At 53.6% G+C, this 20,825-nt stretch overlaps 2 protein-coding genes across 4 annotated transcripts in view; both read right to left on the bottom strand.

Moving 5' to 3' along the window:
* Positions 1-2,948: 2,948 nt before the first annotated feature.
* Positions 2,949-8,009, bottom strand: LOC102425958 (zinc finger protein 419-like). The gene is made up of 3 exons (XM_023748261.1): positions 7,723-8,009; positions 5,716-5,842; positions 2,949-4,437 (listed from the first exon to the last, which is right to left on the bottom strand). The coding sequence occupies exons 1-3, from the start codon at positions 7,735-7,737 to the stop codon at positions 3,341-3,343; spliced, it is 1,239 nt and encodes a 412-aa protein (XP_023604029.1). The 5' UTR covers positions 7,738-8,009; the 3' UTR covers positions 2,949-3,340.
* Positions 8,010-13,628: 5,619 nt separating this feature from the next.
* The window catches only part of LOC102425648 (zinc finger protein 548), an 8,932-nt gene continuing 1,735 nt past the window's right edge, over positions 13,629-20,825 (bottom strand). The window contains exons 1-4 of one of the 3 annotated variants that reach the window (XM_023748259.1): positions 19,753-19,774; positions 19,505-19,546; positions 18,011-18,137; positions 13,629-16,679 (exon numbers count right to left, since the gene is read on the bottom strand). In XM_023748259.1, the coding sequence (XP_023604027.1) occupies positions 15,037-16,679; positions 18,011-18,137; positions 19,505-19,525 (1,791 nt within the window). In that variant the 5' untranslated portion in view covers positions 19,526-19,546; positions 19,753-19,774 and the 3' untranslated portion in view covers positions 13,629-15,036. Of the gene's footprint in view, positions 16,680-18,010; positions 18,138-19,504; positions 19,547-19,706; positions 19,725-19,752; positions 19,775-20,825 lie in introns of those variants that run through there. The other 2 variants (XM_014449503.2, XM_014449505.2) reach the window with 2 other exon arrangements.

The raw sequence follows: 20,825 nt of genomic DNA, 5'->3' as shown, positions 1-20,825 counted from the left end.
AGGGAGGAGCCTGCAACCCAGGTGCGTGGCCTTGACCGGCATCCAACCCGGGCCCTTCGCTCTATCCACTGAGCGACACCGGCCAGGGCAGCGGCTCTTGCGCGAGGAGGCGACTCAGGGCCTGGACCGGAGCGGCTCCCGCAGGAGGGGCCCCGGGAAAGGCCTGGACGCAGCCCGGTCACCGCAAAACGCGCCGGGATTCAGCCGGATGAACGCGAAGGCGGGCGCCTCGGGCTGCCCCGCGCCCCCCCCCGGCGCCCCCGCTACTCACCGTCTGGTCCGCCCCGGGTCAGCCTCAGGGACGCTCCCAGGCGACGGTCCCCCGCCCTGCGTGTCAACTGACCGTGGGAGGACGGGCGGGGGCTGCCGGCTCCACGCTCCACCGGGAAAACGCGCGCAGCGTCCTGGACGTCGCCTGGACCGCGCGCGTGCGCACATGGGAACGCAGTTGGCTACCAGAGTGGGGGTTGGGGTTTGGGACCCCAAGGTCACCCTCGGGTCTGTAGAGACCCGAGGGCGGGGGCACCGGGTGGGCGCTGAGCCCCCAGACGTGGGGCCAGGACTGCGGGCGCCGGGAGGGGACCGGCAAGCGTCCGCGCTCAGTGGGCTCGTCCTGCCCACAGGCCTCAGCGGTGCGCAGGGTTAGCCTTATGTTGTTTTATTTCAGGGGGAGGGAGAGGGAGAGGGAGAGAAACGTCAATGATGTGAGAGAATCAGAAATCTGCTGCCTCCTGCACGCCCCCCAAGGGGGACCCAGCCGGAACCGGGCATGCGCCCTGGTGGTGAATGGAACCCTGACCTCCTGGTTCCTCGGTTGATGCTCAACCACTGAGCAAACCAGGCCCCGCAAAACAAGCTTTTTTTTTAAAGAGTTGAGTCATTTTTTAAAAAGTATTTTTTATTGATTTTTTTACAGAGAGGAAGGGAGAGGGATAGAGTTAGAAACATCGATCAGCCGCCTCCTGCACACACCCCACTGGGGACGTGCCTGCAACCAAGGTACATGCCCTTGACTGGGATCAAACCCGGGACCCTTCAGTCTGCAGGCGGACGCTCTATCCACTGAGCCAAACCGGTCAGGGCAGCAAACACATTTTTAAGACAATTAACCACCCGCCCCACCCCTGCAGGAGGCTGACTCATGTCCCCCAAAGATGTCCACTCCTCAGTCCTGGGCATCGTGGGGTCACCGATCCGGGTTTGGAGAGGAGACTCCCCTATCGCCTTTGGCTGAGATGGAGTGGGATTACCTGTATCTGCCCACGGTGTGAGCATGTGCCCTCGCCCAGGCCGCAGAGGGGACGCTGTCCTGGGGAAAGGCTGAAGCAAGAGGGAGGCGGGTGTGCTCATGAGTTAAGGACACAAGACTCAGCTCTGGGGGTCAGGACAGAGCCCACCCGGAGCCTCCAGGGGCAGCGCCCTGACCAGCCCCTTGGGTTTTATCCCAATGAGGCCAGCGATGAGTCAGCAAAGGAAGACGCCACACAGAGGGCAGAGCCCAGGAGACCCCATCCAGCGGGGTCACAGGGGTGGTGCTCTCTGCCGCCCATGGTGTGTGACCACACGCTGAAGCCGTATTGCTAACAAGGGGACCCACCGAAGGAAACCTTGGTGTTGCCCCCCGAGTTTCCGTCACAAACATGGAGCAGCACGCGTGTGGCTGACCAGTTACTCAGATCTGGGCTCTCTGGAGGACAAGGGCAGGCTCTCCGCTGTCAATACGAACTGGCATCGAGGCCCTGGCCTGTGTTGCTCAGTGGATAGAGCCCCAGCCTGCAGACTGAAGGGTCCTGGATTCAACTCCAGTCAAGGGTACGCACCTCGGTCGCAGGCTCCTGGCCCTGGCCCAGGGCATGTGGAAGGCAACCAATCGATGTGTCTCTCTCACATTGGTTTTTTCTCTCTCCCTCTCCCACTTTCTCTAACAATCAATGGAGCCCTAGCCATTGTGGCTCAGTGGATAGAGCGTCAGCCTGTGGACTGAAGGGCCCCAGGTTCGATTCTGGTCAGGGGCACATGCCCGGGTCCCCCTGGTCCCCAGTAGGGGCGTGCAGAAGGCAGCCAGTCACTGATTCTCTCTCATCATTGCTGTTTCTATTATCCTCTCCTTTCTAAAATCAAAAAAATATATTTAAAAAAAATTAAAATACCCAGGTGGCAAATTTAAGAGTTCCGTTATGGTTGTCACCTGATGAGTAGAATAAAAATCTGAGTTTTAACCCCTCTGGTCACATTTGTGGTACAAACCTCTTAGGTATCACATGACCATCCTGGAGGAAAAGGGAAATCATTTATGCTGCTCCAACATGTACGCAGCTCCAACACACACAGTGGTGGTTCTCACAACTGCCCTCACATCCTGACACCAGAGGGAGGGCCTGGGCAGGCGACAGCTCTTTTCTGTCTGACCCAGTGATGGCGGACCTATGACACGCGTGTCAGAGGTGACACGCAAACTCACTTTTCTGGTTGATTTTTCTTTGTTAAATGGCATTTAAATATATAAAATAAATATCAAAAATATGTCTTTGTTTTACTATGGTTGCAAATATCAAAAAATTTCTATATGTGACACATGGCAGCAGAGTTAAGTCAGGGTTTTTCAAAATGCTGACACGCCGAGCTCAAAAGGTTCGCCATCACTAACCCTAATCTGAGACGGGTGTAGGCGTCCTCGCCCAGTTTCTGTTGCCAACTTTCACTGGGTGAGACAGCCTCAGCTACTGTCCTCCAGCCTGGAGTAAAGAAAACATGTCACCCTGACAGGTTTGGCTCAGTGGATAGAGCGTCGGTCTGCAGACTGAAGGGTCCCAGGTTCCATTCCGGTCGGGGGCATGTACCTTGGTTGCGGGCACATCCCCAGCGGGGGGTGTGCAGGAGGCAGCTGATCGATGTTTCTCTCTCATCGATGTTTCTAACTCTCCATCCCTCTCCCTTTCTCTCTGTAAAAAATCAATAAAATATATTTTTTTTAAAAGAAAGAAAACATGTCAGCTGCTGCCTCACTCCCCCGTGGTACCTGCCTGTCCGGCCCGAGCCCCGCCGGGGGCCTCTCCGAAGGTGCCCAGTGCCAGCCTGAAGAACTGTGTTGTCAGCTGTGGCTCAGGGGTCAAAAGCGAGGTTGTTGCTACAGGGTTTTTTCATTTTTTCATATGTTGTGTGACAGAGAGCTCACGCCCTGCTATCCCATCTCATGCCCAGGCCTTTCTCCACTGTGACATTTCTGACGCTGAGCGAGGTTAGACTTCCAGCTGAAGACTTTCCCACATTAGCGGCAGCCACAGTCTGCCTGGGACGTGAAGTTCCTGGTGCCGAGTAAGAGCGGATCCTGCAGGAAGACCTACCCACACCTGCTGCACCCCTGAGGCCTGTCTCTGACGTGACCTTTCCGATGCCGGGCCAGTTGGGTGCCTTGGCTGAAGAACTCCCCACACTCGCTGCACCTGTAGGACCTGGCTCCCGTGTGAACTCTCTGGTGCTTGCTGAGGGTGGAACTTTGGCTGAACACCTTGCCGCACTCGGTGCACTCATAGGGCCTCTCACCAGTGTGGATCCTCTGATGTATAATCAGGCTGGGGCTCTGGGTAAAACATTTCCCACACTCACTGCACTCGTAAGGCCTCCTTCCTGTGTGAACTCTCTGGTGTTTTACGAGGTTGGAGTTGGAGGTAAAGAATTTTCCACAGTCGCGGCATTTATAAGGCCGAGACCCAGTGTGGATTCTCTGATGCTCGCTAAGGCTGCAGCTATGGCTGAAAAATTTCCCACACTCGCTGCACTGATACGGCCTCTCCCCCGTGTGAACTCGCTGGTGCCCAACAAGCGTGTGTTTGTAGCTAAAGGTTTTCCCGCACTCGCTGCACTTGTGCGGCCTCTCTCCAGTGTGAGTCCGCTGATGCCGAACAAGTGTGTGTTTGTAGCTGAAGCTTTTCCCACACTCGCTGCATCCGTGAGGCCTCTCTCCACTGTGAATTCTCTGGTGCTGAGCAAGTCTGTACTTCTGGCAGAAGCCTTTCCCACAGTCACTGCACACGTAGTGCTTTCGTCCCGGGTGAAAGGCCTCTGCACGCTCGCCGTGCATGAGCTGGTAGAAGCGGGAGTTGGTGGGGGAGCCCCTCCCAGCCTCCCAACACGTGAACGGCTCCTCTGAGATGCGGGCTGTGCAGCTCTTCCCGCAGGAGGCCGGGTCTGTGTTCCTTCTGGAGAGTTCCTCTCCACTGTGCTGGAGCTGGCGACCCTTCCCAGGTGCCCCAGGCAGTTCCTGCTCAGTTTCCCCCAGGATGTCAGTCAGGGGTGAACCGCCTTCTGAGGCCAGGCCACATGTCCCCCAGGGGTCGGCCTCCTGCGTGGACAGACCTGCCTTTGGAGTGTTTCTCTGTGACGTTTCAGCAACATTCTGCTCAGAAGCTGCGTCTTCATCCTCTGCCCTATGCCAACCTGGAAGCAGAGAAACGCGGGTGTGGGTGGGGTGGAGGCAGCCCCATCAGTGTGTCTGCCCACCAAGGGGTGAGTCCACGGGGATCCCTAACCGAGGCAGAAGGAGGGCTCGGTGCGTAACAGGCCGCTAAACGGGGCAGCACAGGGGATCCCTCGGCCGAAGACACAGGACGAGGCAGGTCCACAACTCACGCCTCTGCACACACTTCACCTGGGCCAGTGCTGCTGCTCACACGTGTGCTGCGCGGGAGGGTGGCCCAGGAAAATCCGTCTCCGCTGAGTAGCTGGGGTGCAAGGGCTACTCAGGGACAGAGGCGCAGACGCCATAACACATTAATTAAGTGAGGCCAATCCTGGGGCGCACGGCAAAGGGCGCAGTGGAGCGGAGGGTGCTAGAGGTGAGGGTAATCCAGCATCAGAAGTCAAAAATGAAAGGTGCACAGGTGCCAAGAATGGGGAGTCAGCCTGGCTGGTGTGGCTCAGTGGATAGAGTATCAGCCTGCGGACTGAAGGGTCCTGGGTTCGATTCCAGTCCAGGACACATGCCCGGGTTGTGGGCTCAGTCCCCAGTGGGGGGTGTGCAGGGGACAGCTGATCGGTGGTTCTCTCTCATCATTGATGTTTCTATCTCTCTCCCTTCTCTCCCTTCTTCTCTGAAATCAATAAAAATGTATTAAAAAAAAAAAGAACGGGGAGTTCAGAGACATGCAGCATAAAGACAGCCACTGGTCTGGTCTCCGGAACAGCGCTGGGCACAGGGTGTGTCTGTGATATGAGCCGACCCCAGTCATGCCATCCCATCCTTCCCGATATCAACCCGCAGGACCAGCCACAGCGGAGCCCTCTTGCTGTGCCTGCAGCGTGTCCACTCCCTCCTGGGCCCAGGGCTCTCCTCCCAGCCCCCCTGGACCCCGTGCGACCAGCAGGCATGGTCCCTACGGAAGACACAGGTCAGGTGAGGGGTGAGCACCGGCCCAGGGCCACCCTAACCCAACACCTCATTGCCCTGGAAGCTCCGAGGAGGGCACCACAGAGACACCCAAAGGCCCCTCCCCACCCCAAAGGGGAGGATGCTGGGTTCCTGTGCGTCCTGGTGCATTCAGACCCCAGAAAATGCCAGCTACAGGGGCAGGACCTGGAGCAGAGATGGCATGTGGGCAGGGAGAGGCTGAGTCCCGCGTGGGCCCAGCCCCAAGTCTCTTGACCCGCAGAACTTCCCTGGTGCTGGCTATTTGCGGCCGGAGGTGGGAAGGCGGGGGGCAGGGGTGAGGGCCTTACCCAGCGAGGCAACCAGTGTGCACACCTCCAGCATCACGTCGCAGTACAGCACCCGCTGAGCCTCGTCCAGAAGCCCCCACTCCTCCAGGGAGAAGAACACGGCCACGTTCTCGAAGGTCACGGGGCCCTGCGAGGGGGGCAGCGGGGGTCCGTCAGCAGCGCCTTCCCCCCAGGACCCGTCACCATCCACATCCATCCTCCACCCTTCATCACGGGGCCCCACCTGGAGCAACAGGTGCCGGAACCAGCAGACATCAGCCTGGAGTCCCTCTGTCTTACCCTCCTGGTGCCAGGGCCCTGGGCAGCCAGTGCGCGCACCAGACCCCTGGCACACGGCTGATCTCCCCACCTCACGCCCCACGCTGCACGTGGCCTCTAGGACGCGCCACGGGATCCCACGTACCTAACCCTCCAGCGCCTCCCGTTCCACTCACAGGTCTGGCTCCAGCCTCAACCCCCCCCCAGCCACATGCAGAGCCACGAATCCCTGTCTGCCCTCAGGGAGCACCCGGTCTCTGCCCAGGTAACACCCATGCCGAGTCTGCCCCCGCGTGACACACCTGGGGGAGCTAGTCTGCTGTCTGACCGCACCTCCCGCCAGCGCCTCAGGCTCAGGGAGGCCGAGACGCACCTGTCCGACCCCACTCCACTCCCCACGCCCCCACGGGAACCTGGGCGCCTGCTGGGCTGTCCCCTCCCCATCTCGTCCTGCTGAGGACCAATCACGACTCGTCCCTCTGCCTTTAGGACTCACACGGCCCCCATGTCCCCTCACTGGTCCCCAGTGGCAACACCGCCGGGACCTGAGCGTGCCCGTCCACAGCAGGCCCAGCGTCCCTCGATGGTGGCCACATCATGGGCATCTCCAGCCTGAAGCCCTCTTTCTAGATCAGTGGTTCTCAACCTTCTGGCCCTTTAGATACAGTTCCTCATGTTGTGACCCAACCATAAAATTATTTTCGTTGCTACTTCATAACTGTCATGTTGCTACTGTTATGAATTGTAATGTAAATATCTGATATGCAGGATGGTCTTAGGCGACCCCTGTGAAAGGGTCGTTCGACCGCCAAAGGGGTCTCGACCCACAGGTTGAGAACCGCTGTTCTAGATCCTCGCGTCTGTCCACTCTCACGTGTGCTCGCGAGTCTCTGGGACACGGGAGACTCAGTGTGACCCACACCTAATCCCTCAGGTTCTCACTGGAAAGCAGTCCCCCTTCCACTGGCTTCCCCGTCTCCACGGACGGCCCTTCCCACCCTTCCTGTCATCGGTGACCTCTGTCACCCTCCCCATCGCTCACTTTACAAAATCCAATGCCAAGACTTTCTCCCACTCCCTAGTCCAGCCACAATCAATGCCTTCTTCTGTCTTTTTAAAAAACTTTATTATTTTTTAAATTGATTTCAGAGAGGAAGGAAGAGAGAGAGATAGAAAATTAATGATGGCCAAAACCGGTTTGGCTCGGTGGATAGAGCGTCGGCCTGCAAACTGAAGGGTCCCAGGTTCGATTCCGGTCAAGGGCATGTACCTCGGTTGCGGGCACATCCCCAGTGGGAGGTGTGCGGGAGGCAGCTGGTCGATGTTTCTCTCTCATCGATGTTTCTAACTCTCTATCCCTCTCTCTTCCTCTCTGTAAAAAATCAATAAAAATATTAAAAAAAAAAAAAAAGAAAATTAATGATGAGCCCTAACCGGTTTGGCTCAGTGGATAGAGTGTCGGCCTACGGACTGAAGGGTCCCAGGTTCGATTCTGGTCAAGGGCATGTACCTTGGTTGCGGGCACATACCCAGTGGGGAGTGTGCAGGAGGCAGCTGATCGATGTTTCTGACTCTCTATTCCTCTCCCTTCCTCTCTGTAAAAAATCAATAAAATATATTTTTTAAAAATGGGGATCTCTCAACCTCTGACCTGGACTTCCAAACCTGACTCTAGGATTTCTCTGGGGCTGCCGGGCACCCAGGGGGTAAGGAGAGGCAGCAGGAGAGCTGCAGACACGGGGTACCCACCCGCACAAGGTCCATTGCTGCTCCGGCTGAGAGCCCCGGGGAGCCCACAGGACCTGGGGGGAGAGCAGGTCGTGTTAATTTAATTCTTGTCGGCAATGCAAACAGAATGAGAAATGACGGACACACAACACTTCAGGTGAAGGGGGAAGCAGAGAAAATAAAGCACGTTAAAGAGGGTAGAATATACAGTCGTGCTGTAAGGTCATGTGACTAGCAGGGGAAAACCCCGTGTCAATCACACCTGGCGTACAAGTAGCATCCACCAGACGTAAGAAAAGGTGACGAGGGGAGGTGGGGGGCAATGGGGGGGGGATAAGGACACATATGTAACACCTTGATCAAGGAAGAAAGAATTTAAAAACATAAAAAGCATTTAATTCATTTGAAAAAAAAAGAAAAGGTGATAAGCCCTGGCTGGTGTGGGTCAGTGGATAGAGCAGTGGTGGCGAACCTTTTGAGCTTGGCGTGTCAGCATTTTGAAAAACCCTAACTTAACTCTGGTGCCGTGTCACACATAGAAATTTTTTGATATTTGCAACCATAGTAAAACAAAGACATATTTTTGATATTTATTTTATACTAAAGGCCCGGTGCACAAAAATTTGTGCACTCGGGGGGGGGCGGGGGGAGTCCCTCAGCCCAGCCTGTACCCTCTCGCAGTCTGGGACCCCTCGGGGGATGGCCGCCTGCTGGCTTAGGCCTGCTCCCCGGGGGATTGGGCCTAACCTAGCAATCAGACATCCCTCTGGTAGCCCGGCAGCCCTCGGGGGATGTCCACTTGCCAGCTGGGAGCAGACCTAAGCTGCAGTCGGACATCCTTAGCGCTGCTGAGGCAGGAGAGGCTCCCACCACCACCGCTGTACTGGCAGCCATCAGCCTGGCTTGTGGCTGAGCAGAGCTCCTCCATGTGGGAGCACACTGACCACTAGAGGGCAGCTCCTGCATTGAGCGTCTGCCCCCTGGTGGTCAGTGTGTGTCTTATTGACCAGTCATTCCCAGTCTTTCTGCTGTTACGGTCAGTGTGCATATTATCCTTTTACTATATAGGATAGAGGCCTGGTGCACGGGTGGGGGCCGGCTGGTTTGCCCGGAAGGATGTCCCAGATCAGGGTGGGGGTCCCGCTTGGGTGCCTGGCCAGCCTGGGTGAGGGGCTGATGGCTGTTTGCAGCTGGTCACACCCCCTTCAGGGTGGGGGTCCCCACTGGGGTGCCTGGCCAGCCTGGATGAGGGGCTAATGGCTGTTTTCAGGCTGGCCGACGACTGAAGCTCCCAGCCTCTCCTTTTTTTCTTTTCTTTTTATTCTAAGATTTCTTTACCTTCTATAATTGAAACTTTGTTGCCGTCACTGGAGCTGAGAACCGCTCCTGCTTGCTCCAGCTCTGAGGCCATGGGCTGCTGAAAGCAGGTATCTGGGGTTTGTTTAGCTTCTATAATTGAAACATTGTTGCTTTCGGAGCTCAGAGCCAGGCCGCAGCAGGCGGGGAACGTTGGCTTCCTCCATCACTGGAGCAAGCAAGCCTCTTGCTCGCTTCAGCTGCATGGCTGCCGGCCGCCATCTTTGTTGGCGGTTAATTTGCACATCGCCCTGATTAGCCAATGGGAAACGTAGCGAAGGTACGGTCAATTACCCTTTTTGTCTTTTATTAGATAGGATATTTAAATGCCATTTAACAAAGAAAAATCAACCAAAAAAATGAGTTCCCGTGTCACCTCTGACACGTGTGTCATAGGTTCGCCATCAATGCTCTAGTCTATAATAATATAAGCACAATATGCTAATTAGACCAGACGTCCTTCCAGATGTCCTTCCAAATGACCTTCCAGACAAAGCCAGGGCCGGAGGGAAGCCCAGGTCCTGGGTCCCGTAGGGAAGCTGGTGCTGGCAGCCAGGAGAAGGAAGGCCTACTCTTGCACGAATTTTGTGCACTGGGCCTCTAGTTATTAATAACGAACTACAACGTTCACTAATGACTGATGACTCTCATTGTGTGGCATTCATCTCCCTTACGCGCAGGCACACCATTTCTCTCTACTGACACCAGCAGCGAATATTCTAGCAGCCAATGGCCACGTGTTTCGTCTTGGACTGACTTGTTGGGTATGCATAGCAGGAAATATTTTGCTTTTGGAGAACAAGAAAAATAGGTTTATTTGCGTGATGCTTACTCATCTGTGCAGTTACTCAGTGTCTGGTAAGTTCCTGTTCAAGAGAAAAACATTAATTTGTATTAAAACGTCCTATTATTTTGTGTTAACGACGACTCATTTTAGCCCTTTGCATTCAGTGTCTCTATTGACATAAACCTATATCTCCATGAAAATGGAAGCTTTGTTTTTTGTGGCCACATCCACTTACACCTTTTTATCTGGCCCGTGGGAGCCTGTGTGACCTGCTTGGGCTGCACCCCGTCCCTGTGGGGTTCTATGGGGGGGAGGTCCCCTGCTCAGGACTGATGACGGGATGGACTAAATTAAATGCCAGCGGGGATGGATTTAACCGCCAGTCCCTCTACCAACCGGAAGTCAGGGGGTGGGACCCAAAGTCCCAGCCTGCCAATCACGTCCCAGCCCGCCAATCACAGGGTCGGTTCTCACGACGCCCCGCCCAGTTCCCAGGAGCTTCCCAAAAGTCCCCGTTCACTCCACAAAGACGCCCGTCACCGTCCACACCGGGGGGCTCCCAGGGCTGGGGGGGGCCGGGAGCCGATCTGTGATGAAGACCAAACACATTTCGGACCAAATACTCATTTCTTAGAAATCACCACCTTCCAGAATTCCCGCCGCTCCGGTCAGCACCCCAGCCCCTGCCCCCTGGACACAGAGACCCCGAGGCGACACCCCTGCCCCCTGGACACAGAGACCCCGAGGTGACACCCCTGCCCCCTGGACACAGAGACCCCGAGGCGCACCCCTCGCCCCTGCCCCCTGGACACAGAGACCCAGAGGCGCACCCCTCGCCCCTGCCCCCTGGACACAGAGACCCCGGCTCCCCAGCGCTCAGGCCGCCGCCCCCCGACGACGGTCACGGGCCTGACGCAGAAACCCGGGCTCCTGCTCGGAGGAGGGGACGGGGCAGGAGGAGGGGGGCGCAGCACCCTCCTTGATCGAGCTCCTGGGCGCGGCCCCGAATATCTGAGGAAGAATTGGGGGCGACAGGTTGGAAGGGGGCGCCGCCTTCACCGCCGGGCCCAGCCGGGCCCTCCGAGCAGCGGGGACGCCGCCCCCGCCCCCACGCCCTCTGTACCGTCCCCGCCCCGACTCCCGCCGCTTGATAAACGAAAAATAATCCAAATCACAGCCCCTGCGTCACGGCCCAGGGGAACTGCCGCCAAAAGCCCCGCCCTCCAGCGCGCGTGGGCACGTAAACGCTGCATACTAAACTCTCATTGGCTCTTCTCGCTGTCATCGGTCGCCGCAGAGCCTCCTGGGTAACGTAGTTTTTCCACTGATTCTTCCTGTGGTTCCCTCACAGTTTGGGGGATAAAGGCCCACCTTCGATGCGAGGGGCGCTGGGAAGTGGCATTCCCGTCTCCAAGGATGCAGTGGGGCTTAGTAGCTCTTAAAGGGGGGGGTACCTACGTTTCCCTGGGGTGCAGTCTGGCACCAAGTGTCAGAAATAGACATTTGAGCCCTGGCTGGTTTGGTTCAGTGGGTAGAGCGTCGGCCTGGGGACTGAAGGGTCCCAGGTTCCAATCCCGTCAAGGGCACATGCCTGGGTTGGGGGCTCGATACCCAGGGCGTGCAGGAGGCAGCCAATCAATGATTCTCTCTCATCGTTGATGCTTCTGTCTCCCTCTCCCTTCCTCTATGACAGCAGTTCTCAACCTGTAGGTCTCGACCCTTTTGGGGGTCGAACGACCCTTTCACAGGGGTCGCCTAAGACCATCGGAAAACACATATATAATTACATATTGTTTTTGTGATTAATCACTATGCTTTAATTATGTTCAATTTGTAACAATGAAATTGGGGGTCACCACAACATGAGGAACTGTATTAAAGGGTCGTGGCATTAGGAAGGTTGAGAACCACTGATCTACGAAATCAATAAAAGTATATTTAAAAAAGAAATAGAGGGCGGGGGTAAGGGGGAGAGATCAACCAAAGGACTTGTATGCATGCATATAAGCATAAACAATGAACAAAGACAACAGGGGGTGAGGGAGAGGGCAGGATTGCGGGTGTGGGGGGACAATGGGGGGGTAAGGACACATTTGTAATACCTTAATCAATAAAGGAAAAGAAAAAGAAAAAGAAATAGACATTTGAGCCCTGGCCCCATAGCTAAGTTGATTAGAGTCACTTTGCATATGTCCCATATGCCAAGATTGTGGTTGGCTCCCCAGTCAGGGCCTATACAAGAAGCAATTAGTGGCCCTGGCTGGTTTCGCTCAGTGGATAGACCGTCGACCTACGGACTGAAGGGTCCCAGGTTCGATTTCAGTCAAGGGCACATGCCTGGGTTACAGGCTTCGTCCAACGTGCAGGAGGCAGCCAATCAATGATTCACTCTCATCATTGATGTTTCTATCTCTCTCTTCCTCTCCCTTCCTCTCTGAAATCAATACAAATATATATATTTTTTTAAAAAGAAGCAACCAGTGAATGCATCAATAAATGGAACAACAAACCAATGTTCCTTTCTCTCTAAAAAATAATTAAATCAATAGATTTTTAAAAGTTAAAAAATAAAAACCCGGGAAGTTGTATTGACTTTCCACACTGGATATCATCATTAGGTCTCCGCTCCCAAAGCAGCTGTTGAGCCTCTGTCTCAATCAGGAATGGTCCATGAACAAAGGGGTGAAAGAAGGTGGGTGAGACAACCCTGGAAGCTGTGAAACAAAGTAAATGAAATGCAGGCAGGAACTACAAGGAGTTTTGTAAACGAATTCTGCAGAACAAGGAACTGTGAGGAGAAGCTAACTGCCAGGGAAGGTAACTGAAGAAAAAAGAAGTATGCACTTAGTTATAATTTCTTTCAGATACAAAACATAATTTTTATAAGTATGTCCATGCAATATTTATCTCTTATCTCAGTATGCATATGGAATCTATATATATAAAAGCCTAATATGCAAATTGTCCCCTTGGGAGTTGGACTGGGGGTGTGATTGCTATGACATGCACTGACCACCAGGGGGCAGCGTGGAACGAAGGAAGGCCCCAGCTGGCCGCTGGAAAGCCCCAATCGGCCCTGATTGCTGGCCTAGGGACCCTACTTGTGCATGCATTTCGTGCACCGGACCTCTAGTAAGAAATTATTCAAATTTTACTGGTCCAGACGTTATTCACAATCTGGCAAGCCTACTTTCTTAAAATAATTTTTTTTAAAAAAATATGTCATTCAATTGATTCTAGAGAGGGAGAGGGAAACATCCATGAGAGATACATCAATCGGCTGCCTCCTGCACACCCCTACTGGGGATTGAGCTGCAACCAGGCATGTGCCCTGACCGGGCATCCAACTAACTGCTGACCTCTTGGTGCATGGGACTGTGCTCAAAGGAGCCACACAGGCCAGGGCTGAAAGCCGACTTTCCACATGATTATACCTAGTAACCCATTCATCCTGCTATTCAGCCCTTCAGTGTAAGTTCTGCTGGTTGGGAGGCCTTAAGGAGAAAGTTTCCATCAGAAGAAGAAGAATACTGTTTTTTAAAAAGAATAGTTTATTGCCCTGACAGGTGAGCTCAATGGTTAGAGTGTTGGCCCTGACACCAAAGGATCAGGACCTTGCAGGAAGCAACCAATCGATGTGTCTCTCTCACATTGATGTTTCTCTGTTTCTCTCTCTAAAAAACAAAAACAAAACCAAAAAAACACCTTCAGATTAAAAAAAAAAAAGAGGCATTACTAGAAGAAAGAAGTCAGATAAGAAGAGACAAATCTATATGCTATGTACAAGGCAGATGATTCAAAATTTTTATTGATAATGAATTCATATGAAACTGAACTTAAGTGTGTTAGGTTTAAACTTCACTTTCCCACTTTAAACAACTCTTCTTCTCAGAGTGATTGTCAGAATGTAACAGCACCTTCTTGTTTATACGTGCGCCACTGTGATAACACAGAGCCTTGCTTATTATTGGGTGCCATGCTTTGCACACACATCATGGATAATACTAAAATATATATATATGTGTATGCACTTAGTAAAAACAGCTATACAGAGTAACTGTAGGATTTCTTCTATACAATTCTAGAAATGCAAACTATAGTGTGTACCTGGGGATGACCAGTTGGGTAGAACTGGGAGAGATTACAAAGGGCCAATGAAAACTGGCCCTGGCCGGGTAGCTCAGTTGGCTAGTGTCTTATCCTGATACGCCAAGGTTGTGGGTTCAATCCCCGGTCAGGGCATGTACAAGAATTAACCAACGAATGCGTAAATAAGTGGAACAACAAAATCAATGTTCCTTCCTCCCTAAAAATCAATACTTAAAAAAGAAAACTATAGGCTGATGGATATGTTCATTATCATGACTTTGGTGATGGTCCCATTGTGCACACACATGAAAATATATTTTACACTTTTAAAAAAATGCGATTTATGTCAGTGTATCAATAAAGCTGTTAAATAAAGAGTCCATACAAAGTCTAGATCTCCCTTCCTGTAGAAATATCCTAACATCTGGCAAAGCTCTACTGATTCCAGCAGCGCCATTCCTCATGTCTTAGGTGGGTCAACCCTGATTCCTTCTCAAACTAGAAGGAAATGCTGACAAATGCTTCAATGTGCTCAGAAAAACAGCCAGTCACGAAAGACAAATGCTGTATGACTCCACTTATATGAAATATCCCGAGGAGTCAAATTCAGAGAGACAGAAAGCAGAATGTGACGCAGTAGGACAAGGGTAGGAGGAGCTGTTTCATGAGTATGGAGTTTCAGCTTTGCAAGATAAAAAAAATATTGGAGATTAGTTGCACAAATATGTGAATTGTGTGTGTGTGTGTGTGAATTTTTAACATGACTAAACTGTGCCATTAAGATGCTAGAGGGTAAACTTTGTCACAGGCATTTTAACCACAATTAAAAACGTAAAATTAAGACTAAAAACTACATTACAGTAGTTCCCGGGGATAAATTAGAGCAGACACTTGGCTGAGGTCCTTTACCATTTGCTATACTCTCTCTGGCATGAACCTTTGGTGTCAGGGTGTGGCTGGAGGTTTGGCCGAGCACATGCCCATATTCACTGCACTCACGGTCTTCCTCCATCGTGAAATCTCTGAAGTGTCACGGGGTGGGAGTTGCACTTAAAGGCGTTCTCGCATTCACCGTATTCCGAAGGCCCTAACCCAGTGTGAACTCATAAGTCCCTTCTCCAGGGGAATGAGTTTAGCGTGGTATCCAGAAGGTTTACCGTCTTCTCTGCACTCCTGAGCTCCTTGCCGGCGTGAATTCTGTTTAATGAGGTTGGAGCTGTAGCCGAAGAATTTCTCACCTTCACGCCTCTCACAGGCCTGTCTTGGCTGTGGATTTTCTGGTGATGAACAAGGTGGGACTTCCGAACGAAGGCCTTCTGACATTTGCTGCACGCGTAGGGCCTTTCTCCAGTGTGGATTTTTTGATGCTCAACAAGGATGTGTCTGTGGCTAAAGGCTTTCCCACACTCGCTGCACTCATAGGGCCTCTCTCCAGTGTGATTTCTCCAATGTTTCAGGAGGCTGGAGTTGTACCGGAAGAATTTCCCACATTCGCTGCACTCGTATGGCCTCTCTCCAGTGTGAACTCTCTGGTGTCTGAGGAGTCGGCAGTGGTACGTAAAGGCTTTCCCACATTCGCTGCACTCGTACGGCCTTGCCCCGGTGTGATTCTGCCAATGTTTAACGAGCTTGGACTTGTACCTAAAGAATTCCCCACATAAGCTGCACTCGTAAGGCCTTTCGACAGTGTGAACTCTCCGATGTCTGAGGAGCGTGGACGTGTAGCGGAAGAACTTCCCACATTCGCTGCACTCGTACGGCCTTTCCCCGGTGTGGACTCGCTGGTGTTTGACGAGCGTGGAGTTGTACTGGAAGAACTTGCCACATTCCCGGCAACCGTAAGGCCTTTCTGCGGTGTGAACCCGCTGGTGCCTCACGAACGTCGAGCTGTACCTGAAAAACTTCCCGCATTCCCCGCACTCGTAGGGCCTTTCTACAGTGTGAACGCGCCCGTGTCTGACGAGTCTGTAGTTGTACTTAAAGAACTTCCCACATAATCGGCACTCGTACGGCCATTCTCCATTGTGGATGCTCTGATGTTTCACGAGGTTGGCTTTGTACTTAAAGAGTTTCCCACACGTGCTGCACTCGGACGGGCCTGACTCGGTGTGGACTCTCTGGTGGCCCATGAGGGTGGACTTGTACCTGAAGGATTTGCCACACTCGCTGCACTCGAAGGGCCGCTCCCCAGTGTGGACCCGCTGGTGCTGCACGAGGTGGAACTTCCTGAGGAAGGCCATGCCACACTTGCCGCACGCGTGCGGCCTCACTCCCGTGTGGATTTTCTGGTGCTGCACGAGGATCTGTTTCCGGCTGAAGCCTTTCCCACACTGGGAGCACCTGAGATCATTCCGTCCCGTTTCCAAGGTCTCTCTGCACTGGGTGCCCCTCCGTGGCTTCCACCTGTGGTGAGGAGCCCAGTGCTGCAGGAGCTCCGTGCCGGCTGGGAAGCCCTCCCCGCCTTCGCTGCACGGGAAGGTCCTCTCTGCCAGGGGGACGCAGCCCCTTCTGAAGGCGTGATCTCCTGGCTGCTCCAGATGCTGCTGGTAGAGATCTGTCCCACTGATGCGTAGGCCCTGATCGGGGTACATTCCATCACGCTCAGCCAGTTGCAAAATGCCTTTCGTCTCACAGGGCCGGGCCTTCTGGGTGGACGGGTCTGGCTTTGGAGTCCTGACCTGTGACTCTCCCACAGAATCTCCTTGCTCCAAAGGTGCCTCCTCACCCCAGGCGCCATGCCAACTCCCTGGAAGCAGAGAAATGGCAGTGACATGCGTGTTGATTTTGGTGGGAGGTGGTGGCCCCATTAGAAATGTGTGTCAGAGCCCCAGCTGGTTTGGCTCAGTGGGCATAGCGTCGGCCTGCGGACTGAAGGGTCTGGGTTCAATTCAGGTCAAGGGCACATGCCCGGGTTGCGGGCTTGATCCCCAGTAGGGGGCGTGCAGGAGGCAGCCAATCCATGATTCTCTCTCATTATTGATGTTTCTATCTCTCTCTCCCTCTCCCTTCTTCTCTGAAATCAATTAAAAATATATATAAATATATTTTAAAATAAATAAATAAAACATATTAATTCTTTAAAAAAATATTGTAGTTCAAGGACGATTTAAGGCTACATGCAGACCTCATGACAGCCTGAGTGTGATCAAGTGTAAAGGGAGCAGGAAAGCCGAATGGGGAATGTGGCTGGCGTGTGGCAGGAAGGGATTACAGGTCAGAGCAGAAATGAAAGTGGGGGGCGGGAGTCGAAACGAGCTGCGGCCACTGGTCCTGGCATCAAACAGTGATGAAAAGCGAGCGGGTAGCCCTAACTGGTTTGGCTCAGTGGATAAAGTGTCGGCCTGTGGACTGAAGGGTCCTGGGTTCAATTCCCGGCAAGGGCACATGCCCATGTTGTGGGCTCAATCCCCAGTAGGGGGCGTGCAGGCCGCCACCGATCCATGATTCTCTCTCATCATCAATGTTTCTATCTCTCTCCCTCTCCCTTCCTCTCTGAAATCAATAAAAATATTTTTAAAAAACGATTCCCATCAGGAGGCAACCGATCAATAAACCTCTCATCTTTGATGTTTCTATCTCTCTCTCCCTTCTCCTTTCCTCTCTGAAATCAATAAAATATATTTTTTAAAAATTATCAGAACTTCACAGCAGAGACAGTAGAGACAGTAGAAATAACCCAGTGGTCCCTAAAATTAGTAACTATGTTGGGGCTTAAAATTTCTGACTCAGGCGGATCCCAAGAAATGTCAGCACGAGGAGGGGCAGGGCCTGGGCACCGAGGTCCCAGCATCCGGCCTGAGTGACCCCCCAGGGAGACCAGCTCTGGGGGAACCCATGGGGCATCTCTCACAACCTTCATGATTCCCGAGTCCTCAGCCCCATCTCGAGAGGACTCAGAGCAGCAGGGACGGGGCTGCGTGGGGACAGTGCATGGGGCCCGGCCTTGGCACCAACAACACGAGTGCCAGGCACCAGGAGAGGAAGCAGTGCCCACAGTCTCCGGTGGGAAGGACAGAGCCGCCCGGGAAAGGGAAGGACGGAGCCCAGCCCAGGGCCCCGGGGGTGCGAGGGCCTTACCCACGGAGCACAGAAGGGCCACGTTCTCCAGCATCACGTCGTGGTACAGGCGTCGCTGGGCCTCATCCAGGAGCCCCCACTCCTCCCGGGAGAAGCGGACGGCCACGTCCTCAAAGACCACACGGCTCTGGGAAAGGGGGACAGCTCAGCCCATGAGCAATTTCTTTTTTTTTAAATTATTATTAATTTTTTACAGGTTCTTGACTTGAACCTCAAATCACATTTTTCTTTTATTTTTTAAAAAATATGTTTTTATTGCTTTCAGAGAGGAAGGGAGAGGGAGAGAGAAACATCAATGATAAGAGAGCATCATAGATCAGCTGCTTCCTCCCACGACCCCTACTGGGGATCGAGCCCACAACCCAGGCATGTGCCCTTGACCTGAATCCAACCCGGGACCCTTCAGTCTGCAGATCGATGCTCTATCCACTGAGCCACACCGGCCAGAGCAGCGGCCACCACTCTTGCGTGGCCCCTGGGGAAACTCGCCTGGACGGTTACAGGAAGTTCCTGCCAGGTTTCCCCGCCTTCTTCACACCCTGAGTCTTTTCCCTCTGCAGCCAGAGGGGGTCCGTTAAAGTGTGGGTCACAGCACCTTCCTCCTCTACTTCAAAGCTTCCCCGCGCCCCACCTCAGATCAGAGGCCCGGGGCCTCAGGCTGTCATTCCAGGCGGGAGACCTGTGCTCCCCTCCCCACCCCCCACTGGGCTCCCCGTTCCCACCAGAGAGAACGGAGACCTGCAGGTCCCTTAACCTCCCAGCTGAACCTCCCCTGCTCGCACCTGAACACGCCAAATCCTGTGCCTAGGACTCCCTGGGACATCTTTGCGTTAATTTCATTTTATTGACTTTTGGAGAGAGAGGGGGAGAGCCCTAGCCAGTGTTGCTCAGTGGATAGAGCATCAGCCTGCAGACTGAAGGGTTTCCCGAGTTCGATTCCGGTCAAGGGCACAGGCCCAGGTTGTGGGCTCGATCCCCAGTGGGGGGCATGCAGGAGGCAGCCGATCCATGATTCTCTCTCATCATTGATGTTTCTCTCTCTCCCTCTTCGTTCCTCTCTGAAAGAAAGAAAGAGAGGAAGAAAAGGAAAAAAAAAGAAAAGAAGACCTGCTCCATATGACCTGGGCCTGGAAACAATATCCTGGGCCTGGTGAACGCACAGGGTCTTCAGACTCAAGGGAGGGAAACGAATGAGAGATGGTTCAGGACACTCCCCTTCCCTGAAGGCATAGATCAGTGATGGCGAACCTTTTGAGCTCGGTGTGTCAGCATCTTGAAAAACCCTAACTTAACTCTGGTGCCGTGTCACATACAGAAATGTTGTGATATTTGCAACCATAGTATAACAAAGACTTATATTTTTGATATTTATTTTATATATTTAAATGCCATTTAACAAAGAAATATCAACCAAAAAAATGAGTTCGCGTGTCACCTCTGACACACGTGTCATAGATACATGGATGGGTGAGCACAGACACGCCCTCCACTCACCTGTGCAGGGTCCGTGAGCATTGCTGCCGCCGCCGTGGGACCCTGTGGGAAGAAGGCGGCTGTGAGAATGGGGTCGCCAGGGTCGGACCCTACAGGCCGTGTGGGACCCCCGCCCTGCCAGGCAGGCACGCGATCTCCGCCTGGTGGTCCGAGCCCAGCCCATCAGCAAGCCGTGCCCCCTCCCATTCACGGCAGCTGAGACCTGGACGCAGCCCACGTGCCATCAGGAGACGAGTGGGAACAACCACCGTGGGACGTTGACACCACGGGATGCTCTGCAGCAGTGAGAACGAAGGACCTCCATCCCTGGCCGGTGTGGCTCAGTGGATAGAGCGTAGGCCAGCAGACTGAAAGGTCCTGGGTTCGATTCTAGTCAAGGGCACAGGCCCGGGTTGCAGACTTCTCCCCAGCCTGGGGCCCTGGTCGGGGTTCGTGCAGGAGGCAACCAATCCATGTGTCTCTCTCACATCAATGTTTCTCTCTGTCTTTCCCTCTCTCTCCCACTCTCCCTAAATATCAACAGGAAGTCCTAGCCAGTTTGGCTCAGTGGATAGAGCGTTGGCCTGTGGACTGAGGGGTCCCAGGTTCGATTCCGGTCAAGGGCATGTACCTGGGTTGTGGACACATCCCTAGTGGGGGGTGTGCAGGAGGCAGCTGATCGATGTTTCTAACTCTCTATCCCTCTCCCTTCCTCTGTAAAAAATCAATAAAATATATTAAAAATAAATCAACGGGAAAATATCCTCAGGTGAGGATTAACAAACAAACAAATGAAACATCAGTGATGAGAGAGAATCACTGATCGGCTGCCTCCTGCACACCCCCTACTGGGGATGGAGCCCACAACCCGGGCAGGTGCCCTGACGGGGAATCGAACTGTGGCCTCCTGGTTAATAGGTCGACGCTCAACCACTGAGCAACGCTGGTCGGTCTGTTTATTGATTTAGAGAGAGAGAGAGAGAGAGAGAGAGAGAGAGAGAGAGATTGATTAATTGTGAAGGAGAAACGTGGACGTGTGGCCTCCCGGTCCAGACCCCTGACTGAGGGTCGCACCCCACAGCCCAGGGGATGTGCCCCCAATCTGGACCTGAAACCCTCAGCTGACCTTTGTGGGGCGGGGGACGACGATGCTCCAACCAGCGGGGCGGCCAGACCCCCCTTCTCCCCGCTTTGCCGGCCTCCACGCTCGCCCTGACCTCACTTCCCAGGCCCCCCCTTCCACCCGCACACAGGCCTCCAGGGACATCTCCCTCCCTGATGCGCTCAGGACCAGCAGGTCCGCACCTCAGCTCCGTGTCCCTCCCCGAACCGCCCCCTTTGG

Source organism: Myotis lucifugus, unplaced genomic scaffold (assembly GCF_000147115.1).
Source record: "Myotis lucifugus unplaced genomic scaffold, Myoluc2.0 scaffold_1230, whole genome shotgun sequence".
NCBI classification, from domain to species: Eukaryota; Metazoa; Chordata; class Mammalia; order Chiroptera; family Vespertilionidae; genus Myotis; species Myotis lucifugus.
Note: the sequence above shows the minus strand (reverse complement) of the source record. Positions and strands in the feature narration are given on the sequence as shown.

What these genes read in the sequence shown, in the direction of transcription:
- LOC102425958 (XM_023748261.1), bottom strand. An exon ending in CACACTGGTTGCCTCGCTGG is followed by an intron (nt 4,438 to 5,715) that starts GTAAGGCCCTCA and finishes CTCTGCTTCCAG; the next exon opens with GTTGGCATAGGGCAGAGGAT.